Genomic DNA, 18,617 nt, shown 5'->3' on the forward strand with positions numbered 1-18,617 from the left:
AAGTCCTGGACTACCTCTGTCCTTAAGAGATGGTGGAACTCAGTCTCTCTATTACATAAGTCATGCCTATCATTTCTCAATAAAATGTTAGAGCTTGAAGAAAGTTAAGAAAATATCTCCACTGGACCAACTTATCATCCAAATAAGATAATGGATGTTATTGGCAGGGGGCGGGGGCAGGTTAAGAACGAAAAGGTTGTCTTCCCTTCTTCTTTTTTTTTTTTTTTGGTTCTTTTTTTGGGCCACACACAGAGGTGCTCAAGGCTTACTCCTGGCTCTGTGTTCAGGAACCACTCCCAGCAGGCTCAGAGCACCATGTGGAACAACAGGGGACAAATCCAGGTTTGCTGTATGTAAGGCAGGCATCCTACCTGCCGTATTATCTCTCAGCCCCATCTTCTCTTCTTTATTACATTTTCAACTCTTACTACTATAACAAAGTTAAGTAAGGCAATATAATGAATACAATCTTTATTTTCTTTCAGAATTAAAGTGAAGGGAACTTTAATAAAAGACAATAGTACATCATCCAAAACTTTACAAAATCACATGTTAATTACATCTCAATAAAGCTGTAGGGAAAAATTTTTTTTTAAGAACTAGAAAAAGAATACAGGAGATGTAGCTTTAAACAGTGGCTCCAGGATGCTCAGTGAAGGGAAACGGGCTCGTCAACATTACCCTGAGACAGTGATGAGTATTTCAATGAGGAAAGAGATCAGACTCACAGCCTGAGTTCAGAATCCCTAGAAATACCTAACACTGATGCTCTCTGGTCACCTCATCTGAACAAGCGACCATTTCTGTGTTGGGGAGGAAATCGACCCATTTTGCCAGGCTCTTCTGTTCCTTCTATGCCCAACCTGGGATCAATCCTGTCTTTGTGAACCCCAGAGGTGACCAGCACTGCAAGTCTTTGAGAAGAATGTGAATGTGCGAGCATCTTGTGCCATTCGAGCCAACCTCGCAGGAGCATTGGATGTGCAAAGATTTCCTCTGGAAGCATTGGGAGAATCAGAGCAGGTAGGATTTGCAATAGCAGCCAGCCAGGAAGTCAATCCTTCGGGGTTGGCCTTCTCTTTGGTTCTCTTTCTTAGTGGCATGGATTGGGCCCCAGAAAGCTGAGGCTTGTTCATCAGTTCTACTCCCACTGGATTCCGAGAAGCTCACAGCTGACTTTCCACAGGCGCTCAGCTGTTTTGTTATTCCGGGCTCTTGGAGACATCCAGGTCTTCTTGCAGTCACTGGAGGGCAGAAAAAGAGCATGAACATCCAGGGGTGAAAATAGCAGACTTGAAAAGTTTATGGCCTCTTTCTCAGAATCAGTGTCCTAGCATTTAAAATATTCTGGAGGGGAAGGGCATATAGTTCAACAGAAGAGGGCACATCTCACCACATGAGTTCTGTCTCCAACATGCCCAAAAACAAATAGTACTGTAGCACTGTCCTCCCGTTGTTCATCGATTTGCTCGAGCAGGCACCAGTAACGTCTCCATGGTGAGACTTGTTGTTACTGTTTTTGGCATATCGAATACATCACGGGGAGCTTGCCAGGCTCTGCCATGCAGGCGGGATACTCTCAGTAGCTTGCCAGGTTCTCTGAGAGGGATGGAGGAATCGAACCCGGGTCAGCCACATGCAAGGCAAATGCCCTACCAGCTGTGCTATCGCCCCAGCCCACATTTGCATATAAGATATAATTTCTAGATCAAGAAACTTAGATGATAATGGAGAGAGGAAAAAAAGGTAAAGAGGAAAAATAAGTAAAAAATATTGGGTAAAAAATCCTGACTATTGGGGGCTGGAGCAGCAGCACAGTGGATAGGGCGTTTGCTTTGCATGCTGCCTACCCAGGTTTGATTCCCAGCATTCCATATGGTCCCCCAAGCACTGCCACACTTCCAGGAGTGATTCCTGAATGCAGAGCCAAGAGTAACCTATGTACATCGCTGGGTGTGACCCAAAAAGCAAAAAAAAAATTTTTTAAATGATGCCCAGATAGGATGCAGGAACGCACAGACATGGAGGGGCGCCGGGGGTGGCCTCGGAAACCAGAGACTCGGAGCTGGAACTGCCGGCCCCAATAAAAATGAATTAAATAAATAAATAGAAACCTAACTATTGAAATACAATTTTGATCATCTGAAATAGCTTCTTCATTGATGAGCTCCACAACATGATCTCGCACTGACTGGCTCTGATCGCCACTGAACTGAAAAGCAGTAGTGAGCATACCATTCTCAGATCACTGAAACAGCAGCACTAGGACAAAACACATTCAGTATTTCTGGTGACAGGCTCACAGGTTTCCCCTGTAGTTCATGGCCTCTATATGTTATTTAAGACAATGTCAAAATTCAGATAAAATTTGCATAATTACAGATGAAATGATCTTTACATCCAAGTTTACAGATACCTAGAATTCTGGCTACTAAGCCGCTTATGCCCCATGTACCCCAGACTAAGCAACTCTGTTTTCTTTGGTGGGGGGAATAGAGCATGGGAAGAGGGTCTATGAATGAGGGGCTGAGAGCAGAGGACATGTTCATGCTGTTTGCATAGCATTTCCTTCCTAACAATAACAACCCTGCACAACAGAACTTGGAAGATATAGTACTGATTAGGAAAAAAATTGTGCATTAATTCCTTTTCATTACACTCCTATTTGCTTTGCATATAAAAAATATATAGTCTTGTGCATGAATAAATAGTCTTTCTTATATACAAAACTAAGATCATACTGTAGCTTGGGGAGGAGATGCATAGTTCAAGTGACAAATAGGTAAATATTTTCAACTAATTAAAAAACCTCAAGTAAAAGACTAAACTTCTCTTTTGAACCCCCCTTAGTTCTCCCTCAAGCTCTCTGGAAGTCACCACACATTCGCATTTGTTGTCTATCCTTCCAGATTGTTCTTTATGTATTTACAATGACTGTCGGTATAGTTTTTATTGTAGCAGTCTTTCCTCACAATATGATATATCACAACATGATATATCATTTTCCTGTAACTTAATTACTATTTGAAAGTACTGCGTTTAGGGACTAGATAACCTCACATCCTGTATTTGTGGCAGTAGCAATCAACATCTGGACTCTGGGGTGGCAGAAGCCACTAAGATAGACATGAACCACACATGTGAGCCACAGATAAGAATTTAGATTTTCTAGGGAAATTTCTAAAAAACATTTTTAAAAAAAGAGAGAGAAATGGGTAAAAATAGTTTCAGTATTATTCAACCCAACATGATTAAATGATAAGTGGCCTGAGAGCTATTACACAGGTAGGTTGCTTGCCTTGCATGCAGCCATCTCTGGTTCAATCCTCAGCATCCCATATTGTCCCCTGAGCCTGCCAGGAGTGACACCTGATTGTGGAGCCAGGAGTAACTCCTGAGCACCACTGTGTGTGGCCCAAAAACAAAAAAATTTAATGATAGCATTGAACTCGACTCAACTGGCCAAGTATTTCAGGGGGTGCCCCCAGATCTTCTGAGCACAGCTTGGAAGCCCCCCTAAATATACATATATATTATGAAATGTTTTACATTTTTCTTATTAAGTATTCAAAAGCTGGTGTACACTTATACTTAGAGCACATATCATTTTGGACCAGCCTCCTAGCAAGTGCTCAGAGCACATCTGTCCAGTGGCAGCCTTCCTAACCAGCACAACTCTCAAGCAAGGTGGCCCACATTGAGTTGCAGAACTGCCCTTCTCAAGCCATCCAGCCTTGACCCAGCTACTTTATTATTCCTGCCTTAGTTTTCCCATCAGTAGAATGGGAATTAGCAATATTTTCTATTTCCCAGACTCATAATAATGATAGGAAGCATTGTATGTGCAGCACTAGGAAGAGCACCAAACACGCCAGCTTCAGCAACATTCATTATTATCATCTGTCACTTCCCTGTGGCTAGACAACGAGGCTATTCTCAATGCTTCGTTTAAGAAATGGCGAGCCAATGAACAGCTTGGAACAAAATGGTACAGAAGAGCATGGGCAGGATGAAGTCAGGGATTCGGAAGGAGATTTAGACCTGGACTTCCCTTTAGTCCCAGATTTTGATTGTCCATTATAAATTTTAAATTTCAGAGTGTGGGGCTGGAGCAATAGTACAGCAGGTAGGGTGTTTGCCTTACATGCAGCCGACCCGGGTTCAATTCCTGGCATCCAAGAGGAAGCCAAAGCACTGGTAGGAGTAACTCCTGCATGCTGTGCTCAGAAGATCTGGGGGCACCCCCTGAAATACTTGGCCAGTTGAGTTGAGTTCAATGCTATCATTAAATTTTTTTGTTTTTGGGCCACACACAGTGGTGCTCAGAGGCAGGGCAGAGCATGACCAGGTGTGACCCAAAAAAAAATCAAAACTCAAAAAATAATAGTAAATAATAAATGTTAGGGTGAGGCCAGATTTCAAACACACCAAGCAACTCTCAGGAGCTATTTCTAGCTCTGTGTTCAAAGGTCACTCCTGAAGGTGCCCAGGAGACCATATTTGTTACAGGGGTTCAAACCAAGAACAGCTACATGCAAGACAAGCGCCTTATCCTCTGTGCTGTCTCTCCATCCCCTCCACTAAGTTTCTGAAAAGAATACTGAGGGCCTGGAGAGGGAGCGCAGGTGGTAGAGTACAGACAATGCGTGTCCAGGCACTGAGTTCTGTCCCTGCACTACATGCCTTAAGCACTCTTGGGTCTATTCCTGGTGGCCCTCACCATCTCAGGGTATGGACCATATAAAAAAGAGGGGGCCAGGAAGATAGCTCAGGGGTTAGGGTTGCATGCATTGTATGCTCATGACCCCAAGCTTTCTCCCGAGCACTGGGCCCGAGCAGTACTGCACCACCAGACTCTAGCACTAAACTGTTTGGCTCAGTCAAATATCACTGGGCCTGGCCCCCATGCCCTATGAGCATTAATTAGTAGCCTCCTGCCCCCCAATCTACTTCTAAATTCCAACTCGTATCGTTATAGCAAGGGAAAGATAGCCTTACACAAGGACAGACTCCTCTAAATGCTCTGAGAAAGCTACAAACTTTACCCAGAAACATCACACATGAGAGAGAGAGAGAGAGAGAGAGAGAGAGAGAGAGAGAGAGAGAGAAGCCATGAAAGGAACTCTGGCCAAGTTTCTAATGGGGGTTTTCTTGGAAAAGCCAGAACATTTGACTTATAGGTAGGCCCACACCTAATCTGGATTCCACATTTGGCCACTCGGCACACAGCCCAGAAAGTCTTGTGCCTCCCCAAGCACCCAGCGGGGTAGAGAGACCCCTCCCAACCTCCTACCTGAAGTACTTGCCACTCTGGGGCTCCAGGCCCTCAGCCAGGGCACAGTGCAGGCTGGTCTGGGCCCCTTCCCTTGCTGATTTGAGGAAGGGGGAGAAGAGCCGCCAGAGTAAGCACATGAGGAAGGAATGCCGGATCAGCTCAGAGCGGACGATGCCTGGGTGTACCGCATAAGTGGTGACGCCTGTGCCTAGAACAAAGAGATCCCAGTTAAGCCAGAGATACACTCTGAGCCCAGGGGGACAACTCAGCTCCCCAGCAAAATGTCTAGTGGAGAAGGTTGATCAGGAAGTACAACCCTACAGGTCAGAGGGTAGCTTCACCAGCCAGTAATCTGATCAATAGTTGCCAGGATCTCCCAGTAAGAGCTACAGCCTGCCAGCCTTCTCTGCATCATCGCCGATAGTCCTTCTACTTAAATGTCCTCATTCTTCTCCAACTTAAAGATTTCTCATAGGAACAACTGTATGTGGTGTGGGTCATAATAGCATCGATTGCTGACAGTGTTATCTTGAGTTATTTCTATAGGTGGAGCTCAGGGGTAGCAATCTAATTAGTAGGTAGCTAGGATCTTTTTTTATTTTTTGTTTTTGAGCTGCATTTGCCTGACAGGCGCATTATTGTAAGGTGTGGAATGAGGGGTGTTGAAGATAAATATGATAGAAATTAATATACACCCTCAAATTTCCTCTTTGCCACAACTATTTTTGGAATTTGTTATGTGTGCCCTATACCTCTCACATGCATCAGGGGGGATTTAAAGTAAAAGGTTCATGAATGACACCCTAGTGTACGGAGGAGCAAGAACTCAGCTGCCGGGCTCTGGAATCCAGCCTTCCAGTCAGTGGCAGCTTAGCAGTTCAGCTTATCCCAAGAGTCTCAGTAGGGGGTACCCAGAAAGAAGCACCCTATGCCCACATTCCAGTCCTGACTCCTAGATTTTTCCATGTAACTTTGTGCCAGTCACTACTTTGGTCCTCAGTTTAGACCTATAACACAATAAAAAGAACACTCGCTCTGCCTGTTGCTAGCGGTGAATGTGAAATTCTAAAAAGATGGGATATAATATAAATGCAAGGTATCTTTATGAGGTTCCTAACTCCTGTAAGCTTCATGAGGTCAAGAACTCTGTTTTATTCCATTTATAACAAAATTATCCTTAGCACACACCACTATAACGTGCATGTTACTGGGGGACTGGGGACCATATCCAGTGGTGCTCAGGGGTTACTCCTTGCTCTGCACTCAGGGGACCATATGGTTCTGGAGATTGAACTGAAGTGATCACACATGCAAAACAAGTGCCTTAATCCCTATTGACCCTGTTTTTGCTATCTGAACCATCGCCCTTTATTCAGTCTTACCTTGGAGCCTCCTGGCCAGCTCCCGAGTGAAAAGCACATTGGCCAGTTTGCTGTGGCAATAGGCAAAACTTGGGCTATAGCTCTTCTCACTCTGGAGGTCATTGAAATTAATCTTGCCAACATGGTGCACCACTGATGACAGGTTCACCACCCGTGAAGGAGAAGACTCTTTCAGCCGCTCTAGGAGCAAGTAGGTGAGGAGGAAGTGGCCTGCAAGGAGAGCCAGCACAGAGATTGAAGAGTGGTATGACAGTCGATGACAGGACTTCATAATTAGCTCACTATTGTCTGGGTGTGAACAAAATTTCGTGTCATGACCTACTCAGTATCAGTAGTTAGTCAGTCTGAGTTAGTGGCTTCCTCAAGGCCAGGGCCAGCAAGAGCCATATTAGAGATAAGGCTATGTGGAATTTATCTGTATCTGCTTCCATACTATACTTCTGTCCTTGCTCCAACCCAGAGAAAGAACAACCTGTTGCCTTCCCACCCGCTCTGATCATGGTCACAGAATGGTGAGCCCTGTATGATCATGTAAAGAAGAAAGGATAGAATTGTCTGGGAAAATAACATCTGTCTAGACTCTGAGAACATGTTCCAAGAACCTGGCACCAGAATCATCATTATTACTCCTCCATAATTCAAGTCCTTAAGATTTATTGCCTCTGTAGACCAACCCTTATTTTTCTTGACCCCCAGTTGTATTATCTTCTCACTCCTGCCCAATATACTCTTGTATTCATCGAGCCTGGCCCTGCTTGCCCAGCTTTGTACAGCTAGTGCCCCACCCAAAAAAGACATGACTCCTGGAATCTCCCAAGTGTGGTGGATTCTTAATAGTATGGGTAGAAGAACTCACAATTATGGACTGGAGAGAAATAGGATAGTGAATACAAGGCTCTTTGAGGACCATTAGAGACGCCCAGCACAGAAAGAAAAAGGTGGAATTTGCCTCACTTCTTAGTTATTCAAAGATACTTACCCAGGTGGTTAACTCCCATGTGGGTTTCAAAACCATCTTTTGTCCTAGAATACGGACACATCATCACTCCTGCATTGTTGATCAAGATATGGAGTCTCTTTTCCTCTGTGGATCACAACCAACAAGACCCTGTAGTTAGTCGGGAGTTCACTAGCTGCCTGTCAGAGTGATGAGCTCCTTGACTATTGAGCTATCATGACATTCAGTGACCACTCTTAGTGACTTTCTAAGTTTAGAAAGTAAACTGGTACTGGTCTCTTCCTGGTCACCACTCATTCATCAGTTCAGCAAACATACTGATGCTGAGTCAGTTCCATCCTGCTAAGCACTGGGCATACTCTAATTTTTCTGGACTTCACTGGGTTTGGAAGAAACTATTTCCCAAGATCCAGGAGAATTTTCCAGCAGCACAAGCCCGTCAACTGCCAGAGGCTCTTGGGATGAAAGAAGAGAAGCATCAGAGTCACACCTTTGTACCCAGGAGCAAGCCCAGACAGAGAACTTGCACTTCCACCATTCCCATTGCTGATGCAAAAAGGACGATAAGGATCCTGCCCAGCTTGTCCACCTGCCACACTCTTGCCAATTCCCTACCCTGCTGGTTTACATGGCAGAACCTGTCTGATGGGATCAATGATGGTTCTGATGAAAGGGTCAGAGATGGTCCAGGGTGGAGCAGCCACTCCCACATGCAGTTTTCTGCTTTGCTAGCTTACCCACTGGGGCCTCACCTGCCAGAAAGCCCTCCACAAAGGCTCGGATGGACTTGGTATCAGAGAGGTCCAGTTTCCGCACCAGCACCTGGGAGTTCTTTGTATCAGCTCGAATTTCACTGGCAGCAGATTCCCCCTTCAGTACATCTCTGCAGGCAATATATATTCGAGCTCCTGGGACCATGGCAAAAACAGGATAGCATGGTCAGACAATATTTTATATGTGAGCTTGGGACATAGTGGTTTGAGACAGAGCATTCTCCCAGGCATCTCTGAAGCAATGAATGAGCTTACATCCCTACATCAAGAGTCTCGCAGGAAGTTCTTATTGCTATCAGCTTAACCCAGACTGGGAACCCTGGTTTTTAACATTCTGGTATTTAAAGAGAATGGTAATATACTTCATAATGAGTATACATGGTCATCAATGGTTTCCTTTACACAATGGGAAAGGAGAAAGGAAGAAGTTTTTATTTTCTTTTGATTCTGAGGTTACACCTGGAAGTAAGGAGATCAAATAGGCATAGGCTATATGTAAGGCAAGCACCTTAACCCCTAGACTATCTCCCTGACCCTGGATTGAAAAGTTAGTCTTAAGACCATAGAGTCAGCTGGTGTCACAGTTGGACTTGAATCTCATTTTCCTTAAATTCCTGGCTAATGCCTTCAAATTCAGGAGGAAAGACATGGGAAAGTGAGATGAACCCCCACAGGGAAGGACAGGAGGTGCTACCCAGTGGGGACTGAGAGGAAGGACTTGCCTCTGCGAGCAAGCTCTCGGGCTGTCTCCTTGCCAATGCCGGTGTTGGCGCCGGTGATTACCACTACTTTCCCATGAAGTTGCACATTTGTTTTACAAACACCACCAGCAAAGAACTTCCTAAAAGCAAAGATAACAAAAATATTAATGCACCAAGCTTCCCAGGCCCAGACTGAGATACATAAAATCCATCCAGCCTCAAAGAGAAATTTCGGGGTTTTTTTGGGGGGGGATGCGGGGTTGAAGGAGTAGCTCAGGGGTTACTCACAGCTCTGTTACTCAAAACTGGGGAGACCGTGGGGGATTGAACCTGGGCTCCAAAAGGGAGGAGCATGTGCTTGGCCCTTAGATTCCTCTCTCTGGCTCCTCTCTAGACTTAGAGAGCTGGTGTCTTCATTCTGGCCATCAGTGCAAAGAGCCAACCTCTATGGCGAGGGCATCTTCCTACTCAGAAAGTTAATGAGTTCCAAGGAATGAGAGGACAGAACTCACATTTCCTGGGCATCATCCCACTGCTAGGCACTAGTACTCTAGATATTTCTATATCAATTAATTTTAATCTGTTCAACCACTGTTATTATCCCCATTTTACAGTGGAGAAAACTGAAGCTCAAGGAGTTTAAGTCACCTGGTAATAATTGTGATAAAACTGAATTTAACCCGGGTTTTATACCAGGGTACAGAGCGACCCTCTGTCCCTAATATGCTCATTTGACCTTCTTTATCAACAGCAATTTCTCCATTTTCCACTCTGAATGCACATTTCTTGACAACCCTAGAAATTCCACAGCAAAAGTGCCACCCCAGAGAGTACTTTCAAAGAGAAGAGAGTTTCCCTTCCCCAAATGCCTGCTACAATTACCAATGAGCCCCTCAGCAATAACCACCCCCAACTCCCACCCCATAACAATCCCACAGGATTCCTTCTAGGAATAGGGAAGAAAGAGAGAAGCTTAGGAAACCTCTGGGTAAGAGCAAGGACTTCCCCCTAAATTCTTTCAAGCTACTTAACAGTCATGCACTAAGCCTTTCACTAGTGTGAGGATTTACACCAGCCCCTCCTCTCCCAGCCCAGGTCATTCCCCGACAGAATAATCTGTAACTGCCTTCGTCCTTCCTGCTGGTTTTGCCCTGACTCTCCCTGAGCCTCCATACCGTTCTCTTCTTTCAGAGGCTCAGAACTCTTGTACTTACAGGCTCTGTAGCTCCCAATTTGGGGCTATGAAAAAAGGTTGTAAGCGTAGCTGCATTAAGACAAACCTGACAGATGGAGTTATCACGTACAAAAAGGGAAGGATGCAGGTGAGTAGTCCCAAGGCGAGCAGCATCTTTACAAATTCTTTAGTTCCTGCTGCTTTAGCAAGAGCAACTTCGACTCTCGCTATGGCTCCGGTTCCTGATCTAGGCTCCAGCTTTTGGCTGTTGCTGATGTCTCTTGCTCCTCTTACTCCCTAGAGCTCCGCAGCAACCTGGCTCTAAAGACAGCCCAGAATCCTATTTAAACCCTAGAGCTGTCAGAGCACAGACTGCTGGGAGATGTAGTTCTGGGGGAGGGACTAGAGTAGAACTTTACAAATTGACAAACAGCACATGGGGAGAAGGGACACGGAGTCTCAATTACTTGTCCTGTGTAAGCAACGTTTTATTTTCTCCACTCCAGCTCCACTCCTACAAGACAGATTCTGTTTTTATGGGCCACACCCAACTATGCTCAGCACTTACTACTGGCTCTGTGCTCAGGGGTCCCTCCTGCGGGGCTGTTGGGTACCTATTGGGTGCTGAGGGCAAACCAGGGGCAGCTTCATGCAAGTAAGTGCCTTACTCTCTGTACTATCTCTCTGGCCCCAAAACAGAGTATTTTTAACTTTAGCAACACCTCCCGATACAAGCGTGATTTAATACTGGTGTGATTAATAAAAGGGCACACTGTGATCCCAAAACAAACCAAAAAGTAAGTAATTAAATTATACTTGGGCTGGAGAGAAAATGCAGCAGGGGTTAAGGCACTTGCCTTGAACATGGTTGACCCCTGTCTGATCCCCAATACTGTACGCCATCGCGAGTGACCTCTGAGCACAGATCCAAGAGTAGACCCTCATCACTGCTTAGTATGACCAAAAAATCTCTTACACTTATTTAAGAACTTAAGTATTTTAAAATTTGATTTAGTTAAAAACAATTTAATGTCTTTATTTTTAATTGAGTCACCATGAGATACACCATTACAAATTTGTTCATGATTGGGCTTCAGTCACACAATGTTCCAACACCCATCCCTTCATTAGTGTACATTTCCCACCACCAATGTCCCCAGTTTCCCTCCCGCATTTCTCTACCCCCACTAAGCACTTGAGTATTAAATCTAGAGCTGGAGGGATATTCCAGTGGACTAAGTGCATGCTTTTCATGCAAAGACCCACACTTAGTCCCTGAGTAGCATCAGGAGCTCAACACCTGAGCACAGAGCCAAGAGTATCCCCTCAGCACTGTTGGCTATGGCCTAAAGATAAAGAAATTAAAGTCTATAGGGGTCAGAGATATAACACAGGAGTTAAGGCGCTTGCCCTTGCATGCAGCCAAAATTGTTTTGATCTCCAGCATCGCATGATCACCCAAGCACTACTAGGAATAGCCCCTGACAGCACCAAGAGTAGCCTCTCAGAAGCACTAAAGGGTGGTGCAAAACTTTAAAAATAAATTTAAAATAATCTACAGGTAGAAATTTGACAGAAACTAAGCACATTATAACACTGTAGAAAAGTTGCTGTTATGGTTCTCATGGGCTAGAGCGATAGCACAGTTGGTAAGGGCATTTGCCTTGCACACGGCCAACCCAGGTTCTATTTCTCTGCCCCCTCGGAGAGCCTGGCAGTCTACTGAGAGTATCCCGCCCACACGCCAAAGCCTGGCAAGCTCCCCATTGGCGTATTTGATATTGCAAAAACAGAAACAAGTCTCACAATGGAGATGTTACTGGTGCCTGCTCAAGCAAATCAAGAACAACAGGAAGATGGTGCTATAGTGCTACAGTGATGTGGTTCTCATGCTGAATCCAAGTCTGCTGCTTGAAGGCCAACACTAGAGAAAAGGGTTGATACAAGAAAACAAGTTTATTCAGGTGCCAGCCACCAGAGAAGATGGTGGACTTATTCCCAAGTCATCTTACTCTCAAGCAGGGAACTGTGGTTATAATACAAGGTTGGTAGAAGAAGCAGGTAAAAGTAGAAAAGGGGAGTGGGTTGATAGGGGAGAAGGGATCCCATCATGTGTGTCCTGCTGACGCTGATGGTTTGATCAAGTCATCAGTGCACAGATCAGCCTTCCTGATGTGATGTCACCAGGAATAAGATATAATGCTGGGTTTTGGTTTGGGGGCCATACCTGGTAGTGCTCAGGGATTGCTCCTAGCTCTGTGCACAGGGATCACTACTGGCAAGGCTAGGAGGACCATATGGGATGTCAAAGATTGAAACTGGGTCAGCTGTGTGTAAGGCAAGGACCTTACCAACTGTACTATTTTTCCGGCCCTAAGAATGTTTTAATACCAGTTTTATTTTGTGCTATTGCAATGACTGGTTTCACAAAATCAAGTTGTTTCCAAGTGATCTGGGTTTGTTGGAAACTTTTAATTATTAAAATCCCATAGTTTATAAATTTCTAAGATAAAAATATTCAGTAAAAAGTCCCCTAAGCATTGTTATCCAAGGATCAGTCTCCTTCTTTCATTCCTGGTAGAGCTCAAGGACTATCCCTAGTGTAGGGGACCACGGAGTGCCAGGAATCCAAGCTGGGCCTTTGCACGTAAAGCATGTACTCACTAAGCTATCTCTCCAACCCTGATATCTTTTTCTTATTACATCCTTTAAGTTATACAGATGAAAGCAACATACTCACTTAATATATATCAAAGGGTGTCCTATATTTTCTAAAAATAAATTTATTCCTTTTTAATTTTTTTACTAATATATTATGATTTATATGTTATTCACAGTTGAGTTTTAGATATGATATGTTCCAGCACCAATCCCACCACCAAAGTCAACTTTCACCAGTGTCCCCAGGGTTCCTTCCACCTGTCCTCAGACCCCAGACTGCCTCTTTGACAGGCATTACAAAATTTAATTGTTGTGGTTTGGATCTCATCCTCTCAGTGTTGATTCTATGGTTTGGATATAAGGCTATACCACTCCTCCACTCCACTGATATGCTTGAGGCCCTTCACCTCTGCCCCTTGTTACTTCTTGTCCTCCTTTTATTACTTTCTCCTTCAATAGCAGGAATGGAGTGATAGCACAGTGGGTAGGGCGTATGCTTTGCTTGTGACCAACGCAGGTTTGATTTCCTTCCTGCCCGGCAAGCTACCATGAGTATCCCGCCCACACAGCAGAGCCCGGCAAACTCCCTGTGGCGTATTCAATATGCCAAAAAAAATAACAAGTCTCACAATGGAGACGTTACTGACTTGCTGGTGCCCACTGGAGCAAATCGACGAACAACGGGAGGACAGTGCTACAGTGCTACCTCCCTGTATACTCTGGGGCCAAAAGTGATCTAGGCATCCCTCTAAAATATTTATTCTTTTTTATAGTTCACTAACATTCATAAGCACCGTGCTACCAGGACAGCCTATGAAAACATGGAAGTGGAATGTCTAGGTCAACCAGTACATGTGTCGCTTTAGGAACTGTTACCACATCTTTTTCTCTGGAGGCTGCAGCAATTAGCTCTCCCACTCTCAATGCATCATTATTTCTTAACCCTCTTGCTAATATCAGAAGATAATCTTTCCCAATCTGAAAAGTGAAAAAGGGTTCCCAGTGTAATTTTAATTAGCACCTCTTCTTACTAGTAAGTTGAAGAGTTGCTTTTCTTTTCCTATAAACTGCTATTTCCCTTGAATTTTTTTCTTAGTAATTTGTAAGAGGGTTTTTGTTTGTTTGTTTGTTTGTGGGTCACATCTAGCAGTACTCAGGGCTTTCTCCTGGCTCTATACTCAAGAATTACTCCTGGGGACTAGGTAGTGTGCTGAGGATCAAACCTGGGTCAGACAGTTGCAAGTCAAGTATTAAAAACTAAACATAAACAGTTTCCTCCATGAAGTTTCTTTTTATTTAAATTTAAATATGGAGTGATAGCACAGCGGTAGGGCGTTTGCCTTGCACGCAGCCAACATGGTCGACCCGAGTTCGATTCCTCCGCCCCTCTCGGAGAGCCCAGCAAGCTACCGAGAGTATCTCGCCCGCACGGCAGAGCCTGGCAAGCTACCCGTGATGTATTCGATATGCCAAACACAGTAACAACAAAGTCTCCAATGGAGACGTTACTGGGCCCGCTTGAGCACATCAATGAACAATGGGAGGACAGTGACAGGACAGTGACAGTTTATGTACTAAGGGTACAACAGTCTCAAATTATATGGTATTGATGTACAATGTTACTATTTCCCCCTCCACCCCCACCACCACCACCAGCAAGGTGCCCCTAAGGCTGATCACTGTCCCTATGTCACCTCTGGTTCAATCGTCATTTTCCTCATCTCTCCCATCATTGTTTGCAAATCAGTTTTGTAACCCAAGGTCAAACATTTGTCTCTCCTTGAGGTTTCTACTGATTTTCCCCAAGGGTCATTTGCCTTAACCTGTAGCAGATACTATTGACATTAAGGACAGGGTAAATCTTGGGAAGGACTATCCTGCCCAATGAAGAATGTTTAGTAGTATCCCTGTCTCTGCCAACTAGATAACCTTAGCCCCATAGCCCCCTTGTGACAAGCCAAAATGTTGTCAGACATAACCAACTGTCCACCGATGGGCAATATCACTTTGTTTGAGGACCTAGGTGTAGAATTTTCTGCATAGTAGGATGATAGCAGCTCAGTGTGTGTATAACTGGAAAGGATTTTAAAATATTTTGCCTTTGATTCAGTAGAAGTTGAACAAAGGTAACCTATTTATTTTATACTAGCTGCCATGATCATTGGTTAGTATCTTTTAACTTAGAACAAATTAGAATCTTGTTCCTGGTTCTTCAGCCCTTCATATTTTTTGCCTTCTCCTAGCCTCATTCATCCTACTTCTGATCACTCCATTAGTCTACTATGACTGAGATATATGCACACACATAGGTTAAAAACGCCTCACAAGGGAACTTTTGTGGGGATAGGGCAGTGGAAATGTTCTACAACTTGATAGGCTCTTGGGTTACATGGATCTATGCATTTGTCAAAATTGTCTCAATGCTAAAACTCTTATTCCTATCATCTCCAGAAATTCTCTTCTACCATATCTTCACCCTTTAGCCTTCAGCACCTCGTCCATTGAGAGGTCTCATCCTTCTTCTCTATTCATATTACAGCTTGAACCTTAACATGAGCAGTTATTGGATCCCAGAAAGAACGCCAGCCCATAGTAAGCTTCTACAGTTATTTATGCCTTCCACATATATTTTTGGTACCAGTGATCTAACCGAGGGCCTCACACATGAGAGGCATGTGTTTTACCACTGAATCTCCATTGTGAGACTTGTTACTGTTTTTGGCATATTGAATACACCAGGGATCAGTCCTGGACAGCTTGGGAGAACCGTATGGGGTTCTGGGAATTGAACCTGGGTTGGCTGCAATATGGCCAGTGCCCTGCTTACTGTACTATTGCCCAGGTCCTCCTTTGCGCTTTTTAAAAATGCTCCTACCTGCTGTCCCTCCGCCTGCTCCCCCTTGGTGGCTCAGTGGCCGCCATCCTCCAGAGGCCATTGGACAGTCAGGCTTGGGCGCGCAGTGATGAGACATGTTGGGCCTCACAGGATGGGGGTGGAGCCGGTCCTTTCCTCCCCACCCCAATGAGACCCCAAGTCATCGCCCACGAACGGCCTTTCTGGCTCCTGATCAAGCTGCTTAACAGCCATGATCCCAGAGACTCAGGAACAAATCTTGAAACCCAGCAGCTTTTGGCAAAAATGCATCCAGACTATGCAGTAGGTTACTGTTGCTGGGCCACCCCAGGGGGGAAAGGGTGTTGTCCCTCCACCTGCTTCCCCCTGGCGGCTTGTTGGCCGTCATCCTCCAGATGCCATCCTCCAAATATTAAGTAACATTGGACAGTCAGATTTGGGCCCACAGTGATGAGACATTTTGGGCCTCAAGGGATGGGGGTGGAGCTGGTCCTGTCCTCCCGAGCCCAACGACACCCCAAGTTATCGCCCACGAATGGCCTTTCTGGCTCCTGATCAAGCTGCTTACTGGCCATGATCCCAGAGACTCAGGAGCAAATCTTGGAACCCAGCAGGTTTTGGCAGAAATTCCTCCAGATTTAAGTGTTAAAATTTTGGAATTTCAAAATCGCGTGGCCACTACTGCGGCCACGTGACATCATATGCTATTCATAACCAGCAATAGAAAACAAATTGTCTACTGTTGCCTTTTCAGCATATCTGAGTGTTGGGGTAAAATCTCAAATAATAATGGTGGGTCTGGTATCAAAATATTGAATGTGATCAAAGTAGAGAGAGAGTAATGTGGAAATCATCTGCCCCACAGGTAGGGGGAGGGTGTGGGATGGGGGCATACTGAGGTTGTTTGGGGTGGAGAATGGGCACTGGTGAAGGTACGGGTGTTTCCTTGTATGACCGAGACTTAGATCCGAAAGCTTTGTAACTGCTCTCACAGTGATTCAATAAATAAAACTATAAAAAAAATTTTTAAAAAGTAAGGTGGAGTTCATGCACAATTCAATCAGCTAATCAGTGGCTGAATAAATAGCAGTACTCCTACATAAAAAATAAAATGCTCCTACCATCCCACTTCCCCGATACTACTCTCTTCTCTCCTTTTTCTTGAGTTAGCAACACTTTTTAGTTTTCCAGTTTCCCTCTCATCTTTGAAGCTGTTCTCTACCATGTTACTAATGATCTACATGATGCTTGATGTAATGGCCATGTATTGTTCTTATGTTGACCTCCTAGCCCAGCACACTTGATCAATATCTACTTCTATTGGGGGTGGGGGTGGGGTGGTCATTGGGACATATCTGAGGGTGCTCAGGGACAGGAATACTATAAATAATGGTCAAGAGAAAGAGTGAATGAATAAGAACAAAACACAGTCTTTAATAAAAGTGCGGAAGTCTGTACAAATATTAAGTAACATAATAATGAGCGATAGCACAGCGGTAGGGCATTCGCCTTACAAGCGGCCAACATGGCCGACCCGAGTTCGATTCCTCCGCCCCTCTCGGAGAGCCCGGCAAGCTACCGAGAGTATTCGATATGCCAGACACTGTAACAACAAAGTCTCCAATGGAGACATTACTGGGCCCGCTCGAGCAAATCGACGACAACGGGAGGGCCTTTACTTTACTTTACTTTAATAATGAGAAAGTGACAAAATTGGATTATTAGATTCTTCAACTTTAAATCAATATAAATTTATAGCATGTAAAGGTCTTACAGCACAAGTGGTGGAAACAGCTGCTTTGGGCATTTTGGGGAAGGTGGGTAATGATAGCTCATTAACTACAGGTTGTCTTCTGTGTTATAGCTTTTTATTTAAGCTTGCAAGAGGTCACCAGCAACCTCTGTTCAGGACAGAGGCCCCAGAAACTCCCTTTTAGCAACTATATCCAGCAGTTCTTCCTTTTATAGTTTTTTACATATTTATATAGCAGCAAGATCTCCCAGTTTCTTTCTCTTCTGGACCACTAATGTCAGCAACGCACGACCTGTACTTTTATGCTGTTGTAACCACTCTCCTGTTGTTTGGTTATGCCTAATATTAATGAGGGTGTGAGAGCTAATCTGATGTGTTACAAAAAAAACAACCAACCACTAGAGAAAGATCAATCAGTTGCCTCCTAAACTGTTTCTATACAGAAGCGACTGTCCCTTTCACTTCCACTATAACAAAGAAACTCATTCTTCTCTAATTACTATAAAACTATATTGACTCAGGGTGATCTTGAAACATGTATATGCAAGTCAAATGTATACGAATTATCCGGAAGAACCAGAATACACTGCTGTATGTTGAAAGGATCACAGAAAGATAATTGTCTTGCTAAAGTAATCTCAATCATCCCTCAGACACCGGACTTAAGTCTCCAATGACTGAACTTAATAGGGTGAGTTCAATAGAGAACCTGCTTATTCCCAAAGAATTTTTATCACCTTAATTCAGATAGAATTAAATATGTCTGAATTAGCAAAACCAACTGCACTAATCAGAGAAATTCATTGCTAGTTTGGGAGGTTGTATTACTAACCCAAATCAATGGAGAAACTATTGTATTGTCCACGAACACTCAAACACAGGGAGAATTATGATAGAGCAACTAAAAATAAAGACAGTATGGGAAATCTGGGGATAGCTTCAGGGCCTTATTGCTTCCGCTCCATTCACTGAATGTAGGAATTCCTGAGAAGGAAAGATTCCCCACCTCCCCCTGCCTTACCAACTGTCAGACCCCAACAGCTTCTCTCCTGTGTATCCATGCTTTGAACATCTCCAGAGAGCAAT

At 44.3% G+C, this 18,617-nt stretch overlaps 1 protein-coding gene across 1 annotated transcript; it reads right to left on the reverse strand.

Moving 5' to 3' along the window:
- Positions 1-902: 902 nt before the first annotated feature.
- Positions 903-10,495, reverse strand: RDH12 (retinol dehydrogenase 12). Its single transcript, XM_056134179.1, has 7 exons — positions 10,370-10,495; positions 9,111-9,229; positions 8,368-8,523; positions 7,637-7,741; positions 6,658-6,867; positions 5,294-5,483; positions 903-1,244 (listed from the first exon to the last, which is right to left on the reverse strand). Exons 1-7 carry the CDS (start codon positions 10,435-10,437, stop codon positions 1,142-1,144), a joined length of 951 nt encoding a protein of 316 aa, XP_055990154.1. The 5' UTR covers positions 10,438-10,495; the 3' UTR covers positions 903-1,141.
- Positions 10,496-18,617: the final 8,122 nt, after the last annotated feature.

Source organism: Sorex fumeus, unplaced genomic scaffold (genome assembly GCF_029834395.1).
Source record: "Sorex fumeus unplaced genomic scaffold, SorFum_2.1 ptg000098l, whole genome shotgun sequence".
NCBI lineage: Eukaryota > Metazoa > Chordata > Mammalia > Eulipotyphla > Soricidae > Sorex > Sorex fumeus.

What these genes read in the sequence shown, in the direction of transcription:
- RDH12 (XM_056134179.1), bottom strand. Translation starts at nt 10,437, where the DNA reads ATGCTGCTCGCCTTGGGACTACTCACCTGCATCCTTCCCTTTTTGTAC. An exon ending in TGTGGAGGGCTTTCTGGCAG is followed by an intron (nt 7,742 to 8,367) that starts GTGAGGCCCCAG and finishes TGTGATCCACAG; the next exon opens with AGGAAAAGAGACTCCATATC. An exon ending in GCTGGCCAGGAGGCTCCAAG is followed by an intron (nt 5,484 to 6,657) that starts GTAAGACTGAAT and finishes TCTTTGTTCTAG; the next exon opens with GCACAGGCGTCACCACTTAT.